The following is a 19,559-nucleotide window of genomic DNA, read 5'->3' as shown; positions in this document are numbered from 1 at the left end:
ATGTTTTTTTATTTACTGTGCCTGAGGAAGGTCACAGTGATACAGAAGGAAACCTAACTGATGACAGGATAAAAGAAATGCAAGGAAATTTCCACAATCAATTTGGTCTCTGGGCCCTATCCAAGGTAAACAGCTGTCATTCTTATTTTCTTATTGTATACAATGACTTCCATATGGGCTGAATCAGGGAAAGCACTTGTTACACAAAATAACTAACTAGATAGAATTCATTTAGGTAGATCAGTGAGGTGAAAGGCAAGTGGGGGAGTGTCTTAAGTACTATATAAGCATAATCTTTAGCCTTCATGTTAATCTTACAATGTAGGATCGTTTTTAAAATATTGTCATTTTAAGAAGGAAGGTAAGCCTCATTTGGAGTGGTGGAGTGACCTGCCCTAGTCACACAGCTAGTAAACAGAAGAGCGGGGCCCAGGTTCCTGTGACTATGTCTGGCTGTGGCTCCATGGTCTGAGACAGCGAATCACAGATGTGGCTTCTGGTTCTGCCTCTGTCATTAACACTGAACAGGACACTTGTGTCTCCAGATCCCATGTGCCTCTTCAACAAAATGGGGATAAATTCTACTGACTTCACATGCGTGGTGAACACAAAATGAATTACTGTTTGAAAAGATCTTTGCAAATGTAAATGCTTTGCAACTATAAGGGATTATCATCGCTATTTTTATAATTTGTCTTTTCTGGGCCTCAGCTTTCTCTGCCTTAAAATTAAAGGACGGGGGGATTTACCTGGTAGTGCAGTTGATAAGATCCTCCTGCCAATGCAGGGGACACGGGCTCAAGCCCTGGTCTGAGAAGATTCCACATACTTTGCAACAATTAAGCCCTTACGCCACAACTGCTGAGCCCCCATTCTAGAGCCAGTGAGCCATAGCTACTGAAGCACGCATGCCTAGAGCCAGTGTTCCCCAACAAGAGAAGCCACTGAAATGAGAAGCCTACGCACTGCAAGAGTCAGCACAGCCAAAATAAATAAATAAAAATTACAAAAAAATTAAAGGATGGGTTCAGGTGATCTCCAAGGTCATTTTTCATGCTCTAAAATTCTATACTAAACAGTCCTGGGCCACAAAACCAGTTTGGCTTAACAGGGTGCTTCTTTGTCATGAGATGTGCTTTGCTTAATCACTTAGTCACGTCCGACTCTTTGCAACCCCATGGACTCTAGCTTGTCAGGCTCCTCTGTCCATGGGGATTCTTCAGGCAAGAATACTGGAGTGGGTTGCCATGTCCTCCTCTGGTATGATGATATATGACATACCAAAATTTTAACAGTGCCAATAATTATAGCCTCTTAAGTTTACAAAGGAGCTTGAACTCCTAAGTTTTATATTTTAATATTAAAGAAGAAGATAAGAAATATTACCTTGACACAAGCTAGACTTTAAAAAAAAATTTATACAATCAAATCAAATCACTTTCTATCAAATCAGGAAGAGCAACACAAAAAATATCCTACCAGTCCCGCAGCAACCACCTTAATCTGGAAAAGCAAAACAGTCCCTTTTTCTAGTTTTTTTTAAAAAGTCTGTACTTTGTAGTAATCCTGCCCTACTTCATCAGAAATAATCAATGCATTTATCATAAAAAAACTTCTCAAGCCACTAAAAGGCAATTATAAAAAAAGCCAGCCATGTCACCCAGAACACCATGGTAACCAGCATCACCAGGCCTTGAAGAAAATAGGTGTTAGTCACTAGACTCTAAGCTGGTTGGCAGTCTGTTCTTGCTAAGCAACACTGCAAAAATAGCAGCGTAACCACCCATTATCTGGAGGTGACTTCGCACGGTTTTGAGTCTGGTCCCAGGAGGAACTATTCTAGGTCTGTACACCAACCCCATACCTGAGACTCCCAGTCCAAGCCTAATTAATCATTTATTCAACAAATATTTATTGAAGCCTATTGTACGTCAGGCATATGATTCCCAACCCATGTATTTACTTGGTTTCTCAGTTAAATAGAATGATTTTGTGATGAGCGAGGTGGGGACAGGGCTTTGCTTGAGGCTGACTCAAAAACAACCAGCAGCTGACAGCCAGAGGACAGAGAAAAACAAAAGAGCAGAGAACTGATTTACAACGCAGCATAAAATAACTACACTCTCATGACCATGATCATGTGTCATCAAGAAAAGGTTGTTATATTTAGGATCCTTTATTAAGGCAGGCAGGAATGGGCTTGAAACATTTTAGAAATATCACCACCAAAAATGGTTAACATATACAGTTTTGGCGCTTGGAGAGAACATAAATTATGTTTGACAAACGTCTCGATCTGCCTAGTTTCCCATTTTGCTGGAAGAAAAGGAACAATATAATCAGGGCTTTAACAGCTTTTGAAGGTCCTCTCGGCTCCCTTTCCTTTTCTCGCTCAAGCTCCTGCCTCAGCTAAAATGTTCTTTCCCTTCATAACTGCTTATGAGAGTCCCTCTTCATTCACTTCCTCAGAGAAGTTTTCCCAGATCCTTCCAGGGAATCAGTTCTCCCTAGCAGCCAACCCCCCTCACCCCCAGGGGGTGAGGCCCCCAATCACCCATAGATGTTGTCTGGATGCCCTTGTCTGTACCCCCGGCTGCTCTGTATCATTTCCATCAGGGTCCTTCCTCTTTTCATGCTCTTGGATATTTATATTCAAATCCACCTCCCAGAGCCCTGGTAGCTCAGCATTCTGATAACGTCGATAGAAAGAAGACTGGTTGGCAGAGGTGGTGCTTTCCCCACTGGGTGTCAAATGGCCCATGAACCCTGCAGGACACCCGCTTGGCCCTCTTTCCTCAGAGCCTTTGCAGGTCTGTTCCCTTCTGGAAAGCTCTGGTGAACTCCTCTCCACCCTTTAGGATTCAGCACAAATATCACTTGGGGAGGGGGTAGTTTATCCTTACCTGTAAGACCAGGTCAGGACCCCCTATTATATGCTCTCAGAGCTCCCTATACTTTTCCTTCAAATAACTTGTCTTCCTTTGTAATTGTTTATTATTAGTGTGTATCTCCTTACTTGACTGCAAGCACCAGGAAGACTGGAGGCCTCATAGAGAATAATGTCATATGGAAGGAAGGAAGGGAGAAAGAGAAGAATGGAAGGAAGAATTGAGAAGAATCTAGTTTGGAAAGGAATAGCAGGAAATAGGGGATTGAAATTGTTATTAAAGGTCCAGGAATCTCTAAATATGGACATAGAGGTAAAACAGTTTATGAGTACTAGAAAAATCTATTCACCACTAAAAAACTAAGATCATGGCATCTGATCCCATCATTTCATGGCAAATAGAAGGGGAAAAAGTGGAAACAGTGACAGATTTTAGTTTTCTTGGGCTTCACGATCACTGTGGACAGTGACTGCAGCCATGAAATTAAAAGACGCTTGCTCCTTGGAAGGAAAGCTGTGACAGACCTGAAAAAGTGAAAGTGAAAAAAACAGTGGGAAAAAAAAGTGAAAGCTCAGTCGTGTCCAATTCTTTGCGACCCCATGGACTATACAGTGCATGGAATTCTCCAGGCCAGAATACTGGTGTGGGTAGCCTTTCCCTTCTCCAGAGGATATTCCCAGCCCAGGGATTGAACCTAGGTCTCCCACATTGCAGGCAGATTCTTTACCAACTGAGTGACAGACCTAGACAGTTGTATTAAAAAGAAGAGATATCACTTTGCCAACAAAGGTCTGCATAGTCAGAGCTTTGGTTTTTCCAGTAGTCATGCATGGATGTGAAAGTTGGACCATAAAGAAGGCTGAACACCGAGGAACTGATGCTTTTGAATTGTGGTGCTGGAGAAGACTCTTGAGAGTACTTTGGACTGCAAGTAGATCCAACCAGTCAATCCTAAAGGAAATCAGTCCTGAATATTCATTGGAAGGACTGATGCTGAAGCTGAAACTCCAATACTTTGGCCACCTGATGTGAAGAGCTGACTCTTTGGAAAAGACCCTGATGCTGGGAAAGATTGAAGCCAAAAGGATAAGGGGACAACAAAGGTTGAGATGGTGAGATAGCATCACCGATTCAATGGACATGAGTTTGAACGAACTCCGGAAGATAGTGAAGGACAGGGAAGCCTGGTGTGCTGCAGTTCATGGGGTTGCAAAGAGTTGGACATGATTCAGTGGCCGAACAACAATAGAAAAATCAACAGAACCCCTGCCCTGAGACATCAAATGCTTTAAGGGAGCCAGAAACATGACTAAGTCTATCTGGTTGTTAAAAAATAGAATCAAGGCAAGCTACTATGTCCTCCAAGTAAAAGAGGACCCACAAAACATGATAAAAAGAGGAAACAGAATTTGACTGCAGGCTGTGGGGTTTGGCTGTTATGTCCTAGAAAGGATAAGTAAATCTAAAAAAAAAAAGTGTGAATTAGACTTTCTCTCAGGTCTTTCAGTGCTCCTTTCAGTTCAGATTCTCTTGTTACCTGGTATATCTACTGCTAGGCAAAGAAAAAAAGAAGACTGCTGCTGCTAAGTCACTTCAGTCGTGTCTGACTCTGTGTGACCCCATAGATGGCAGCCCACCAGGCTCCGCCGTCCCTCGGATTCTCCAGGCAAGAACACTGGAGTGGGTTGCCATTTCCTTCTCCAATGCATGAAAGTGAAAAGTGAAAGTGCAGTCACTCAGTCATGTCTGACTCTTAGCGACCCCATGGACTGCAGCCTACCAGGCTCCTCCGTCCTTTTTTCCTGGCTAGAGTACTGGAGTGGGTTGCCATTGCCTTCTCCAAAAAGAAGACTACTGCATAAAAGTATTAAAACAATCATAATGAAAAGTTGTAAAGAAAGAAATATAAATCAGCAAGTTTAGCACCTTGTATAATTAATTATTTTCACTTTTCCTTCTTTTCTTTTGTTCTTCCTCCCTGGATATGATGGACTATGCTTTGTTTACTGTTACTCTAATTATTGTTTAGAAGGTAAACATCTTATTCTAAGTTTTACTAATTATTATATAGCAATGTTTAACACATTTTAAAGCATATTACCTCTAATTATATCGGTGAAATATACCTTTGAGTGAAATAACTTTTTATTTTCTTCTATAGAAGACAAAGAAAGGGGCATTAATGTTTTGGCAGCTTTTTATAGAATTAAACAGTGGGATGACTATTCTTTCTGCTAAAATAGCTCACAATAGAATTTGGAGTGATGACGCAGAATACTGACTTTTCAGATTATTCCCTAGTGAAAACGTTACACTGTGTGTCTGTGCCAGAAGTACTTACTGGCTGGTTGGATGTACTTTAGGGAACAAATCGCATGCAGTAGACCAAAAATTGAAGTGGACCTTTTTCAGCCCCATAATTGCAGCTCAATGTCTTTCTTGTTCACGTCTATATTCCCAAGTCCCACCCAGGTGCCTGGCCCAAAGCAGGAATTCAATAAATATTAATTGAATGAATGAATCAATCAATCAATGAACAAAGGCCGATTTTGAAAACAGCAATAGGCCATTTACATAATTTTAGATGGCTATGCTTGCCTACAGATCGAGTAACCCAACATTACATGGATTTTGCCGTCTTTTGTTTAGGAAGACAGAGCTGTATTGTTTAACCAAGTTAGATACTGGAGCTACAATACCCAGAGGCCTTCAACTTTGGAACAAAGCTTTTTTCCTTCCACGTGTTATCTATACAAGATTAGTGTTCTCCTAAAAACAATCCAATAAATAGAAGAGTAAATTTTAGAAATTAAGTTCAATAAATTTCTAGGGCTGTGTTTTATGAATTAGTGTTTCCAAATTATAGAACTCAACTCAAGGAGACTACTGTGAAAATAATACCACCTCATCAAAAAATCACTCTTCAGATTAGAATGAGATATTTGATCTCTGGAAGAAGGTAAGACCAGAGGGTTTTTCTTTTATCCTGTTTAAGAATTTGATTAATGTTGTTATTGCATGCAACATGTTTATCATGGCAAAATATTAAAAGTTACTATTTCCAGACAGTAGAATGATTATCTTCTGGTAATTTTCATACTTTGCTCTACAGTTTTCAATTTTCTAGAGTGAATAAGTATAGAAACTTAAAACTTAGTAAAAATTTTATAAAAGCAAAATAACCCTATCATAATCACTGTCTTCTCCATAGTCTCATTGCACATTAGTATTTCTATTATTTCATTTTTGCTTTCTCTGGTGGCTCGGCTGGTAAAGAAGCCACCTGCAATGTGGGAGACCTGGGTTCAATCCCTGGGTTGGGAATATCTCCTGGAGAAGAGAATGGTTATCCACTTCAGAATTCTGGCCTGGAGAATTCCATGGACTGAATAGTCTACGAGGTTGTAAAGAGTCGAACATGACTGAGAGAATTTCACTTTCACATTTGCTTTAACGATTTATGTACAGGTCTGTCTTATCCACATAACTTACATGTTAAGCTATGACTCATGAAATGTAACATTGTAGGAAGTTGGGGGGAAAGACCAGTTCAGGCTGCTTTCTAGCTTTTCAAAGGGGAAAGCTGTTTTCCCATTAGGCTGAAGGCTCCTTGAGAGGAGGGATTGTGCCTCATATACCCAACTTTTAGCACAGTGTTTGGGAAGGGCTAAAAAATTGTTACCTAAAGAAGTAAAGAAACATAATGCTGCTGCTGCTTAGTCGCTTCAGTTGTGTCTGACGGTGCAACCCTATGGAGTGTAGTCTGCCAGGCTCCTCTGGTCCATGGATTTCTCCAGGCAAGAGTACTGGAGTGGGTTGCCACACCCTCCATCAGGGGGTCTTCCCAACCCAGGGATTGAACCCAGCTCCTGCATTGCAGGTAGATTCTTTTACCACTGAGCCACCAGGGAAGCTCAAAGAAACAAATACATAACACTTTTCCCCTAACATTTAAACTTTGACTTTGTCCTTCTGCATGGTCCAAAGTGATTGGACTGAAGATAATGAATGATTCATTTACTAGAGCTCTGCAGATCCCTTCCATTATATTGAAGTTTAACTCCTTCCAGTCATTCATTCAGTCATTCAATAAAGACTTATTGAAAACTTACTGTGTCATATCCATTGTCAGGTGCTACAGCTACAAAGGTAGATATGACAGCCTCTGCCCTGCAGATGCTCTTTATATGGATGGGTGGCACTTTTCAACAGACACTAATAATACCCCGTTAGTTCAATAATGGAGATTTTGAAGAATTAAGTTGGCCAAATCTGAGGTTTACAGAAGTTTCACAGAGAAGGTGGCTCTTGTGCTGTGTGTTAAAGGAGGGGCTAGAGTAGGAATTGGGCTTCCCTGGTGGCTTACATGGTAAAGAATCTGCCTGCAATGCGGGAGACCAGGGTTTGATTTCTGGGTGGGGAAGATCTCCTGGAGTAGGAAATGGCAACCCACTCCAGTATGTTTGCCTGGAGTAGGGACTAGTTGGGTGATGCATATTTCTGTCAAAGAGGACAGCATGAGTAAAGGGACAAAGGCAAGAAATAGCACAGTGTGGCCATGAAGTTAGGCCTTGCTGGAGCATGAAGCTGTGGGAGTGATGAGTCTGCAGGGGAGGGCTGGGAGCAGGTCGTAAGGGGAAAGCTTAGACCTCATCCTGCAGGCAGTGGGGAGGACTGCAGAAGTGTTTGAAGCAGAGGATAATGACACTAGGCATTATTTATTGGCTCCGGAGAGGATGGATTTGAAGTGGAAAAAAAACTGGAGGACGTAGAACTTCTCAGGAGGCATTTGCACAAATGAGTATGTAATAGATTTGTGCTTATATTTAGTAATCAGGGCTAACATTTATTTAGCACTTATTATATGACAGTTACTAAATAAGCTGTATTATGCAATATTGTCTTGCTGCTGCTGCAATATTGTCTTAATATTATCTTAATATTTCAAATAATCCTGACTCAAACAGGCCCTCTGTATCAACCTAAAGGGATGGGATGGGGAGGGAGATGGGAGGGAGGTTCAAAAGGGAGGGGATATATGTATACCTATGGGTCGTCCCTTGTGGCTCAGGCAATAAAGCGTCTGCCTACAATGCAGGAGACCCGGGTTTGATCCCTGGGTCGGGAAGTTTCCCTGGAGAAGGAAATGGCACCCCACTCCAGTATTCTTGCCTGGAAAATTCCATGGATGGAGGAGCCCGGTAGGCTACAGTCCATGGAGTCACTAAGAGTTGGACACGACTGAGCCACCTCACTTCATGGCTGATTCATGTTGAGGTTTGACAGAAAACAAAATTCTGTAAAGCAATTATCCTTCAATAAAAAAAATAGAGTAAAAAATAATCCTCTTATTATCCTTATTTTACAGCTAATGAAGCAAAGAGTTAAATAAATTGCCCAAGGCCAGGATGCAACCCAGTGGGGTTTGGTACCAAAGTTTATGCTCTTAATTCCTATCTCATTTGTTTAATTTCTGTCTCCTGTATTAGTATGAAAGCTCCATTCAGACAGGGTCCCTGTTGGTAGTATTCTCCACTGTGCCTACACAATATTATTTATTGAATAAAATTAAAGAATAACCTAAGTGGAATAAATAGTGGACTAAGTTATGCATAGGTATTCAATAAAAGAAATATGCAATATTAGCAAACTTTTTTGCAGACTTTGTTCAAATATGGGGCTGACTTTGGAGATTATTATGGACTGAATGCTTGTGTCCTTTCCCCTCTCCAAATTGACATGTTGAAGCCCCAACCCCCAGTGGGCCTCTAAGGTTCAATGAGGTCAGAAGGGTGAGGTCCTAATCCAAAAGGATGGGTAATTTCATGAGAAGAAGAGAGACCGGGGCTGTTTCTCTGTCTCCCTGTGCGTGTGCACTAAGTAAAGGCCACGTGAGGACACAGTGAGAAGGTAGCTGTCGGCAAGCCAGGAAGACAGCTCTTATCAGAGACCAAATCAGCTGGAACCTTGATCTTGAACTTCTCGCCTCCAGAAAAGTGAGAAAATAAATTTCTGTTGTTTAAGCCATTCAATTTGACATCTGTTGTGGCAGCCTGAAATCACTGTGGCAGACAGTGATTAATAGGATGAGGGTGGGGGGAAGGAAAGAATTTCTAGCCTGGTAGCCTGTGGGCACAGTGGTGCCACTAACTGGGGTAGAGAACCCGGGAGGAGGAAAGATTGGTCACGGTCAATGGAACAACACTAATTATTCTGTACTTAAAGTTCACCTCACTCAAACACAGAAATAAAATTGAAATCAGCCATTTAAGATCATTTATTCAATAAATATTTATTCAAGCTCTTGCCATGATGGCCAGGACTTTCCTGGTGGCTCAGCAGTAAAGAATTTGCCTGCCAACGCAGGAGATGTGGGTTCGATCTCTGGGTTGGGAAGATCCCCTGAAGAAGGAAATGGCAATCCACTCCAGTATTCTTGCCTGAGAATTCCATGGACAGAGGAGCCTAGCTGGCTATAGTCCATGGGGTCATACAGAATCAGATACGACTTAGTGACTAAAGAAGAAGAAGTCATGAGGGCCACTGTGATTGTTCTGAGTACATAGAGTAAGTAAGATTCATTCTCTGCCCTCAAGGAATTCACAGTCTAGTGGGGAGAAATATTGTTCCTTTTTGTAAAGCTAGCATGCTTGCTTTCCTTTCCTCTATGTCTAAAGACTTGGAACTCCTAAGAAATATATAGAGAAAATCTTAAATGGATATGAGCTTTGGAGTTACAAGACCCAGACTTGAATCTGGGCCTTGGAATATACCAACCAGGTGATGATCTTAGGCAGAGCAAGTAACTCTTCTGATTCTTATGGTCCTCACCTACAGAGTTGTTTTACAGATAAGAGAGGTAGAAATTTTTTGTAAAATGCATATTAGCAATTAATGTAATTATAAAAAGCTACATTTCCAACCTGCAGAAACAGGAGGTGAATCAGTCACGGGCAGCAAGTCTGAATTGAAAGACCAGCTTTGAACTCTTTGGATGGCAGGAGTTTTGGGATGGGAAGTGAAATAAGACATGTGGTGGGGAAAAAATAGGCTTTCCGGTCCTTTGATCTGGTTCAAATCATGATTCAGGCAATTATTAGCTCTGGAAAGTTGAGCAAGTCATGTAATCAGTCTGAGCTCTAGTTTCTTCATCTGTAAAATGGAGTTAATAATTCTTACCCAGGAGGGTTGTTCTGAGTATATAAAGAGCTTGGTGTGGTGCCTAGTAGAGCTGTCGCTCAATTAATGGTAACTGTTGTTCCTATTAAACTGACTGTTTTCCTCTCCTACCTCCTAAGGGATTTGTTTGCTAAGTCACTGCTAAGTCACTTCAGTTGTGTCCGACTCTGTGCAACCCCATAGACAGCAGCCTACCAGGCTTCCCTGTCCCTGGGATTCTCCAGGCAAGAACACTGGAGTGGGTTGCCATTTCCTTCTCCAATGCATGAAAGTGAAAAGTGCAAGTGAAGCCGCTCAGTCGTGTCCGACTCTAGCGACCCCATCGACTACAGCCTACCAGGCTCCTCCATCCGTGGGATTTTCTAGGCAAAAGTACTGGAGTGAGGTGCCATTGCCTTCTCCGAAGGGATCTGTTTAGGCAGTTAAATTCCCTGAAGTACAAGGGAGTGAGAGAAATGGAAGGGCTGTTATGACTTGACTAAAATGTTATTTTTAAAGATAAAGATAGTTCAATTCAGTTTTCCTCTCCTAACCTATGATGGAAACATAATTCTTATAAAAAATTACCACTGTATTATATGGCTTGCAGTCAGAGAACACCTACCTTAATAATTATACCTTATATTTATTCTATTCTAAGTTAATCTACCAATCATTGTTAATAAGCTCCTCATAAGGCAATGATTCTCAAAATTTAATGTACACGTGAGTCTCTTGGGGACTTGCTAAAATGCAGATTTTTATTCAGTGGATTTGGAGTGAGGCATGAAAATCTGCATTTCTAAAAAGGTCCCAGGTGAGGCCCATGATTCTGGTTCATGGACCATACTTTGAGGAAGGAGGGAGGTTCTAAGGGGGCATGGAAATATTCTCCTTGGTGTAACTACCTGCTTCTCTTTGGAGATCTACCTAATTGCAAACTAACCACTTGCTGATAGAACACTACCAGGCCTTTTTAAGACCAGATTTAGAAATTCTGCAACAAGACTCATATCTGATTAATGCTGACTTTTTCGAGCAACCTACTGTGCGCAAGGCACAGTGCAAGGTGCCAGAGATACAGTGGTTAGAAAGGCACAATTTCTGCTTCAGGAGACTGCCTTTATTCTAACACTGTCCTCCTTGGAGACTGTTACCATTCTTAGGGCAATCTTATTGTCTCCCCTGTTCCCTAGCTCTATATAGATGCCCAGTAAATAATTAATGAAGAAATGAGTTCCCAGGAATTTCATTAAAAATGTTGTCTGGCAGAGAAAGGCAAATGCTGTATGATATCACTTATATGTGGAATCTAAAAAATAAAACAAAGTAGTGACTATAAAAAAAAAGAAACAAGGCTTATAGATACGGAGAATAAACTGAGGGTTTATTTCTCCAGTGGGGAGAAAAAAGAGAGAGGGGGTCCCATAGGGGCAGAGGACTAACAGGTACAAACTATTATGTATAAAATAAATAAGCTACAAGGATATATAGTGCAAAACAAGGACTATAGCCAATATTTTACAATTACTATAAATGGAATGTAATCTCTAAGAATTGTGAATCACTATGTTATATGCCTGAAACTTATATAATATTGTATATCAACTATGCCTCAATAAAAAAAATCTTGTCTAGCAGTGCATGACAATGAACACTATCTTGGCTATCACATGTAGAAAGTGAAAGTTGCTCAGTCATGTCTGATTCTTTGAGAGCCCATGGATCCGCCAGGCTCCTCTGTCCATGGAATTCTCCAGGCAAGAATACTAGAGTGGGTTGCCATTTCCCTTCTTCAGGGAATCTTCCTGACCCTGGGATTGAACCCATGTCTCCTGCACTAGCAGGTGGATTCTTTACCATCTGAGTCACCAGGGAAGCCCAATCACATGTAAGAGGTGGTTACATTAAAAAGGGGCTAATAGGGTGAGCCTTAGGGCTTCCCAGTCCATTCTAAAGGAGATCAGTCCTGGGTGTTCTTTGGAAGGACTGAAGCTGAAGCTCCACCTCACGCTCCACCTTTGGCCACCTCACTCGAAGAGATGACTCAATGGAAAAGACTCTGGTGCTGGGAGGGATTGGGGGCAGGAGGAGAAGGGGACGACAGAGGATGAAGATGGCTGGATGGCATCACTGACTCGATGCACAGGAGTTTGGGTGAACTCCGGGAGTTGGTGATGGACAGGGAGGCCTGGCGTGCTGCAGTTCATGGGGTCGCAAAGAGTCGGACACGACTGAGTGACTGAACTGGACTGAACTAGGGCTTCCCAGGTGGCTCAGTGGTGAAGAATCTCCTTGCCAATTCAAGAGATGAGAGTTCAATTCCTGGGCTGGGAAGATCCCGTGGAGCAAGAAATAGCAACCCACTCCAGTATTCTTGTCTGGAAAATCCTATGCAGGAGCCTGGTGGACTACTGTTGATGGGGTTGCAAAAGAATTGGACACGACTTAGTGACCAAACAACAACAAGGGTGAGCCTTAATCCAATCTGACTGGTGTCCTTATAAGAAGAGATTCACACGCACACAGAGACTCCAGGGATGAGCACACACACACACACCCCGAGCGGCCCCTCTGTAAGGGCACAGCAAGAAGGCTGCCATCTGTGAGCCAAGAACAGTGACTTCAGAAGAAATCAAGCTTGAAGACACCTTAATCTTGGACTTTCAGCCTCCAGAACTATGAGATAATAAATTTCTGTTGTTTAAGCCACTCAGTCTATGGTATTTTGTTATGGCAACCCTAGTAAATTAATACAAATTTTCATAACTTTTATGCCCAGAACAAAGACTGTGTTCTGGAGGGTACACAAAATGTCAGAAAAATGCAAAGACTGGATGGATGAACCTCCAAGTGCAGTGGGATTGAGTCATGGAAGGACTGGGGGGAAACAGAAGAGGCTGAGATAGTAGCCCAGATTGGGTTAAAACAGCTGCAATACATGTACATTTCCTTTCCCTTCTCATGATCAACACAAAATGTAGGATTGTTCTGTCTCCAAATCTGAGATCAAAAGTAGCTTTTTTGACTTTTTCCCCCTTCTCAGGTTATGTTTTGATATTCAATACAATTTTACTTGTTTAAAAATACTGTGGCAGGAGGAAGACCACAGATTACTCTCTGAATGCAAATTCTTCATATACAAAGAATACCTGTGCTGATAAAATAGGTAATGAGACTGAATTTTTGACAAACAGAAAAATATATCAAAAACACGCAGTCAAGTGAGATTTCTGCTAGGCAGAGGCAGCTACATTTGCAACCAGATTCTAAAGTCAAGGGATTAGTTTTTTGCTTTGCTTTGTTTTCAATAAACATGCCAACTCATATGTATAGATGAATGCCTCTTTCAAAATTCTGGGAGGTTCTACACTTATTCTAACTGTGTCACTGGTTTCAAATCATTTCTTGAATTGCTTTAAGGGTCTGTGAGACGGTCTTCTGAAAGCTCTCAGTGGTGACTCATGAAGGTAGATTTGACTTTCAAAAACAACCCAGGGTCCTTCTGGGTCAACTCTGGTTAACTAGGGGGACCAGTCAAACTGTAATGTCAAGCAGATCAGCCCTAAAGCTTCCAGGCTGATTTTTCTGGAGTGAATCATTCTCAACCTCAGAAGACAGTTTCCAAAGGCAAATGCCAGATACATAGTAAATATGTTACAGGCATGACAACAAGGGCAGGGGATGTGACTGCTCTGAAGGAAACTCCATTCATTTGGATATGCAAGTTTTTTAGTGGTTTCTTTTACCAGAATATTTCCTCAGATCTAGATCTACTTTAATTTACTTCATGAGACCACAGTTTCCAGAAGTCCAAGGATGTCACTACCTTAGTTAACTTTTAATCTCCAACCTGGGTACTTGGTCTGTGTCCAAGACAGCTGATGGAAAGATCAATATGGGGGAAGAATAGCTAAGATGCCTGGGGCTTGCGCTATGTGATTCAAAGGGCAAAACTAGGACCCAGAAAGAAGCTCTGGAGACATAAATTTCTGCTCCTAGTAAGAAATACATTGTCAGCTGCTGGAGCTGTCCAGCAATGGAGTTTGCTCTGGAATTGGAAATGGCGAACTTCCACCCAGAGTGTAGAGTTCAAGGCAAAGACTACTTGTTACAGGAACCTTTAGAAGTTTCTCCTGCAATGGGGAGCTATGCAGTGTTCCCCAAGGATTAGCCCTGAGTCCTACCTGCACAATACCTGACAATTGGTGGGCCCTGAAAAAATACTGGAATGGAATGAATGAGGCATGCAGTGAATCGTGTGAACCACATAAAGGGGAAGAGGCAGGGACTCAATCAGCCTCAAGGAAGGTAGGGAGAAGTGCAATGAAAAGACCCAGGGAGCCATGAGGTAGGACCTTCCTCGAGTTTTTGGTACCATAGGAGAGAAGCTGCTCTGGGTACCTGAAGCCTCACGTGTTTACGAAAGGTTACGATCCCTGGGGGGTCGCACCGAGTCGGGCACGACTGAGCACGCAAGCACTCCAATACTTTTAAAGGGGGGAAGAGTGGAGGGAGGAGATAGACCACATGCTCACCCTTCTTAAATTCCTCCAGCACTGTGTCCAGCCGGGTATCGTTGAAGACGCAGTGCAGGGGCCGGTTGTAGAAGCGGGTGACGGTGAGGAGCGGCGTGCAGTCGTCGGGGTCCACGAAGGCCAAGTCCTTGACAAACAGAATGTCCACAATATTGTGCCGCTGGTCGCCCTCGTATACGGGGATGCGCGTGTAGCCGCTGCGCAGGATCTCGGAGACTGTCGCGAAATCCAGCACCGCGTCGGAGCGCAGCATGAAGCAGTCCCCAAGGGGGGTCAGCACCTCCTCCACCACTTTGGTGCGCAGCTCCAGGGCGCCCTGGATGATGTTGAGCTCCTCTTTGACCAGGTCGCTGTAAGGGTCCGCGGCTCGCAGCGTCTCCAGCAGCTTCTCCCGCGTGTAGAAAGTGCTGATCTCCTGGCGCAGCGCCCAGTCGAGCAGGCGGCCCAGTGGGTAGCACACGGGGAAGGCGGCCGCCATCAGAAGCCGGGTCAGGCACACGCTGTGCGAGGCGATGGCCAGCCCGTGCCGCGAACACACCGAGTAGGGGCAGATCTCGGCTCCCAGGAACACCGCGCCGGTGCACACGAGTGCCGGCAGCCACGGGAAGTGAATTCCCGCGTCGCCGTAGTCCTCCCCCGTGCCCTCGACCCCCGGCGGCAGCGAGGCGTACAGCCAGCCCGCCAGGGCCGCGTTGGCTCCGGCTTGGCCCAGGAGCAGGGTGCAGAGCAGATGGGTCCCCCTGCCGCGCACGGCCTGCACTCGGCGCGCCTGCTCCTGCTCGGCGGCCGAGCCGCTGTTCCGCAGCACCCGTAACTCCACCGGGTCCAGCGAGAGCAGGCTCAGGCGTAGGCCGCTGAACAGGGCAGACAGGGCGAGCAGCAGGAGTGCTCCAAGCGCCCGCAGCCAAGCGGGGGGCAGCAGGTCCCCGCCGGGGCCGTACAACCGCGGGCGGACGCGCAGCAGGAAGCCGCCGGCGGCGCCGTGGTGGTGCCAGGCGCGCCCGTCCCAGGCGCACAGGGAGAAGAGCTTCCCGCCACCGCCCGCGCCGCCTCGCTCCGCCTCACCCTTGCGGAGTTCCCGCACCCGCACCTGGACTAGGGCTGAGCCCGCCACGCCTCCGGGTCGCAGGGGCCCCAGGACCTCCACGTCCGATGCCCAGTCGCTCTGCTCGCGGCAGCGCTGCGGCCCCGGGGGGCGCGTGGGCACAGCGCTGGGCGCCGCGCCGCTCCCTCCCGGAGGCTCCTCGATAAACACGAGCCGTGGAGCCCAGTCTCCGGTGCTGTTCTCCCCCGGGGAAAAGGTGGGTGCAGGTACCGGCGCCGCGGGCGCCGCGGGCCCGGGCTGGAAATAGACGCGCAGGAGGAAGCTGGTGCCTTCGGCGGCGCGCAGGGTGCCCCCCTCTAGGGACACGCGGCCTCCGGCGGTGTCCTCGGGCCGCAGGCCCAGTAGCCAGGCGGCGGCGGCCGGGGGCCGAGGGGATAGGGAAAAGAAGAGCAGGAGCACAGCGCCCCGGCTGCAGCAGTCTCGGAGCCTGACACCCACCGCTGCAGCGGCCGCCGCCATCCTGCACCCGGCGCGGCTGCACGTGATACTGCAGAAAGCCGAACGAGACCTGGAGGGAGGAGGAGCCGAAGCCGGGAACCCGGCCCCGGGCAGGTCACCACGTGTATGCCCCCCCGCGCGCGTGAACCGGAGGCCGTGGGGGTTCAGACCCAGCCCGGGCCGTGGGTCCCCACGAGAAGCTGGAGATGGTCATGCATCATTGCACTGTGACCCCGACCCACTTGAGTACCCAGAGTCGCAGCCTAGGGAAAGCTGGTCTTGGAGCATGGCCTCCTACTAGAGCATTAGGGCACCCCTGGGCTAACTCCTACCCGGCAGTAATTTCCTGTTGGTCCTTCCACTTCACCATTGGCCAGGGAAATTTCCCAGCATTTCGCCTCTCCTCCTGCCTCTTGCGTTCCCCCTCCTGGTGAAAAGATATTCTGGAGACAAGTCTTGAATCTGTGTGTTTCGTCTCAATTTCAGCTGACCTTTCATGTTTTAAAAATTTACAGATTACGTAGGTTAAATCCTTTTTAAGATCCCAATGTCCATTGATTGGAAATTGTGGAATGAAGTTGTGATTCCACTGTGTGATGGAATACTATGCAGCAGGAAAAATAATGATGTGGCTCCACGTGTTCGTGATATGGAAATACCTCTGAAGTAATAGTTGAAAATATCAAGGTGCAGAACAGTGTGTGTCATATGCTACTGTTTGTATTAAAAATATATAAGTATAAATGTTTATGTACACATATACATATATAAAATAATAGATTTAGTATGCAGAGGATACACAAGAAATTTGTAACAGAGTTCAACTCAGGGGAGCAAGCCTACAATACAATGCCAAAAGCAGGAAATTGGCATTGAAGAGTTTTGTCTCATTTTACTGCATGTATAGATTTATATAATCATTTCTGAATCAAAATGCAGAACTATTCTATCACCATAAAGAGCTAGGAGCGAGACTTTTTACTGAATTCCTTGTATTGTTTGAATTTACCATGGGCTTGTTACCTTATTTTACTTTTATGCATTTTGAAAACAATTATATAGTAAAATTCATCCCCTGGTGTACTATTCTATGAGTTTTGACATATGTTCATATAATGACCACAATAAATACTAGTGCCATGGGGACTTCCTGGTGGTCCAGTGGCTAAGAATCGGCCTCGTAATGCAGGGGACGTGGGTTCTAAGATCCCACATGCTGCGGAGCAACTAAACCAGCATACTTTAGCTACTGACCTCGTGCACTCTGGGGCCCGCTGGGTGCAACAAAATATCCCACATGATAACAAGTGGCAACTAAGACCAGAGGCAGCCAAATAAATAAATAATTAAGAAAAAAAATAGTGCCATCATCCTCCAACTTTCACTCTTTTTCTTTGTGGTTAACTCTGCCCTCCCCCCACCCCACTTCTATTTATCATCTAGCAGCTACTGATCTGATTTGTTATCTCCTTAGCTTTATTTTCCAGAATGTCATATTAATGAAATAATACAGAATATGGCCTTCTGGCTCTAGCTTCCTTTACTTACTTAGCAATATGCAGTTGAGAGTCACACATGTTGCTGTGTTTATCAATAGTTCATTCCTTTTTATAGCTGGGTAGTATTCTATTACATTGCAGAAGGAAATGGCAAACCACTCTAGTATTCTTGCCTGGAGAATCCCATGAACAGAGGAGCCTGGTGGGCTACTGTTCATGGGGTCACAAAGAGTCAGAAACGACTGAGTGACTAACCATATTCTATTACATAGATGTATCACAGTTTATCCATTTACCAGTTAAAAAACATTTGAGTTAGTTCCAGCTTTTGACAGTTGTGAATAAAGCTGCTACAAATGTTTGTATGCAAATTTTTGTGTGAACATATGTTATCATTTCTCTTGGGTAAATTTGCCACAGGTCTGTATTACCTTTTAAAATATAAAAGTAACAATACTTTGGCATACTACCTTTGGCACCTCTAATTAAAAAAAATCATATATGAAATATTTCATCGAATTTCAAAGATACTGATTGAGAAAGACTTGCAAAAGATGAAGCTCAATATGGTGCAGACTCAAAGTTACCTTCTTTTCATAACAAACTCTTATCATCCAGAGTGGAAATAGCCCCCCTCCTTCCTTGTCTGTGACTACATAGGCCTTAGTGGGCTGCTGCTCACATTCTGGTCTCATAGGCTGCTTTTCACACTCTGCAGGGAGGGAGTGTGAAGCAAAGCTGCCATTGCCTTAAAATACATAGATCCTGTGTGCTACAAGCTGCCTCTTGCATGGACTGCTTAGAGAACTGAAGAAACGTTTAATCTAGAGAAGGAACATTGAAGCATTTATTGGAAATGTAGAGGAAAGGGTGGAGGTGTCAGGCATGTGATTGTTTAAGGCAAAAAAACACATTCTCACTTTTGTCCTCACACTTAGATCTCCCTCCTCTCTCAGCACAAAGTTACCTGTTATCATAAGGGTTCTCTCACCTCTTTTAGGTCACAGGACTTTATCATCATTATAATACCAGCTGACACCTTTAGCAAGCTTTAGAGTTACAAAGGGATTCCATATTTATTATCTCACACACACACACACATACATGCACACAGCCTTGTGAAGTAGATGTAATTGTACCCATTTTACAGATCGGGTGAAATGACTGGTAAAACTTTGAATTCTAGGTTGATGCTCCCTCGCTCCATAGGGCTGACATGTGCCAAAATAGAAGCTATCAAAAATATTCAATTAGGAATTAAAAAACCTAAATGTCTAATATAAAGTATTACATTCCTATTGAAAATAAAGTTTTAATACAGAAAAGCTTACATAAAAATAAACTATAACCCTACCAAGCAGAGATAAACAGTTAATATTTTGACACATTTCCTTTTTTATTTTCCACATAGATAACTGAGAAGAACACATACATCTATAATTGAATACATATTATGCATACAATTTTAGTCTGCTTCTATCACTTAACATATCAGGAACATTTTCCCTAATGTAATAAAAATTCTTTGATAAGCATATTTTTTTAATATTAACAGGTGTTAGGCTTCAGAAAGTCAACTCACAATTCTGGACCCATTTCTTTATCTGTGAAATGAAAGACAGTTTTAAGGTCCTTATCCTTTCATGAATCAGTGAGTACGGACTAATGTACACCAGGTGAAGATAATCTAAAGAGACTGAGTACTTTTCCTTTTCTGAACAAGAGGTTCTGGAAAAGTACTGGGTTTCAAAAGCTTTACTGTAGCTGAAACGATTCCTGGGGACAGATTCAGGCAGTGTGATTCTAGTAAGGAAGAGCTGCCAAAAACAGTTCTCCAGAATCTGGATGTTGATTATCTTTCTAGCTTACAAAGTGGGCAACTCCTCAGTTCTCAGAGAGATGGAGGAAATGATACTTGCCTTTAACCTCATGA

General features: G+C 43.9%; 1 protein-coding gene across 2 annotated transcripts in view; it reads right to left on the bottom strand.

The window, feature by feature from the left end:
- Positions 1 to 16,516, bottom strand: part of CNNM1 (cyclin and CBS domain divalent metal cation transport mediator 1) — a 72,209-nt gene extending 55,693 nt beyond the window's left edge. For both annotated transcript variants that reach the window (XM_061403066.1, XM_061403067.1), the window contains exon 1: positions 14,585 to 16,516. In XM_061403066.1, the coding sequence (XP_061259050.1) occupies positions 14,585 to 16,148 (1,564 nt within the window). In that variant the 5' untranslated portion in view covers positions 16,149 to 16,516. The remainder of the gene's footprint in view (positions 1 to 14,584) is intronic.
- Between the last annotated feature and the right edge of the window lie 3,043 nt (positions 16,517 to 19,559).

This window comes from Bos javanicus, chromosome 26 (genome assembly GCF_032452875.1).
Source record: "Bos javanicus breed banteng chromosome 26, ARS-OSU_banteng_1.0, whole genome shotgun sequence".
NCBI lineage: Eukaryota > Metazoa > Chordata > Mammalia > Artiodactyla > Bovidae > Bos > Bos javanicus.
This window is presented reverse-complemented; position numbering and strand designations above follow the sequence as displayed.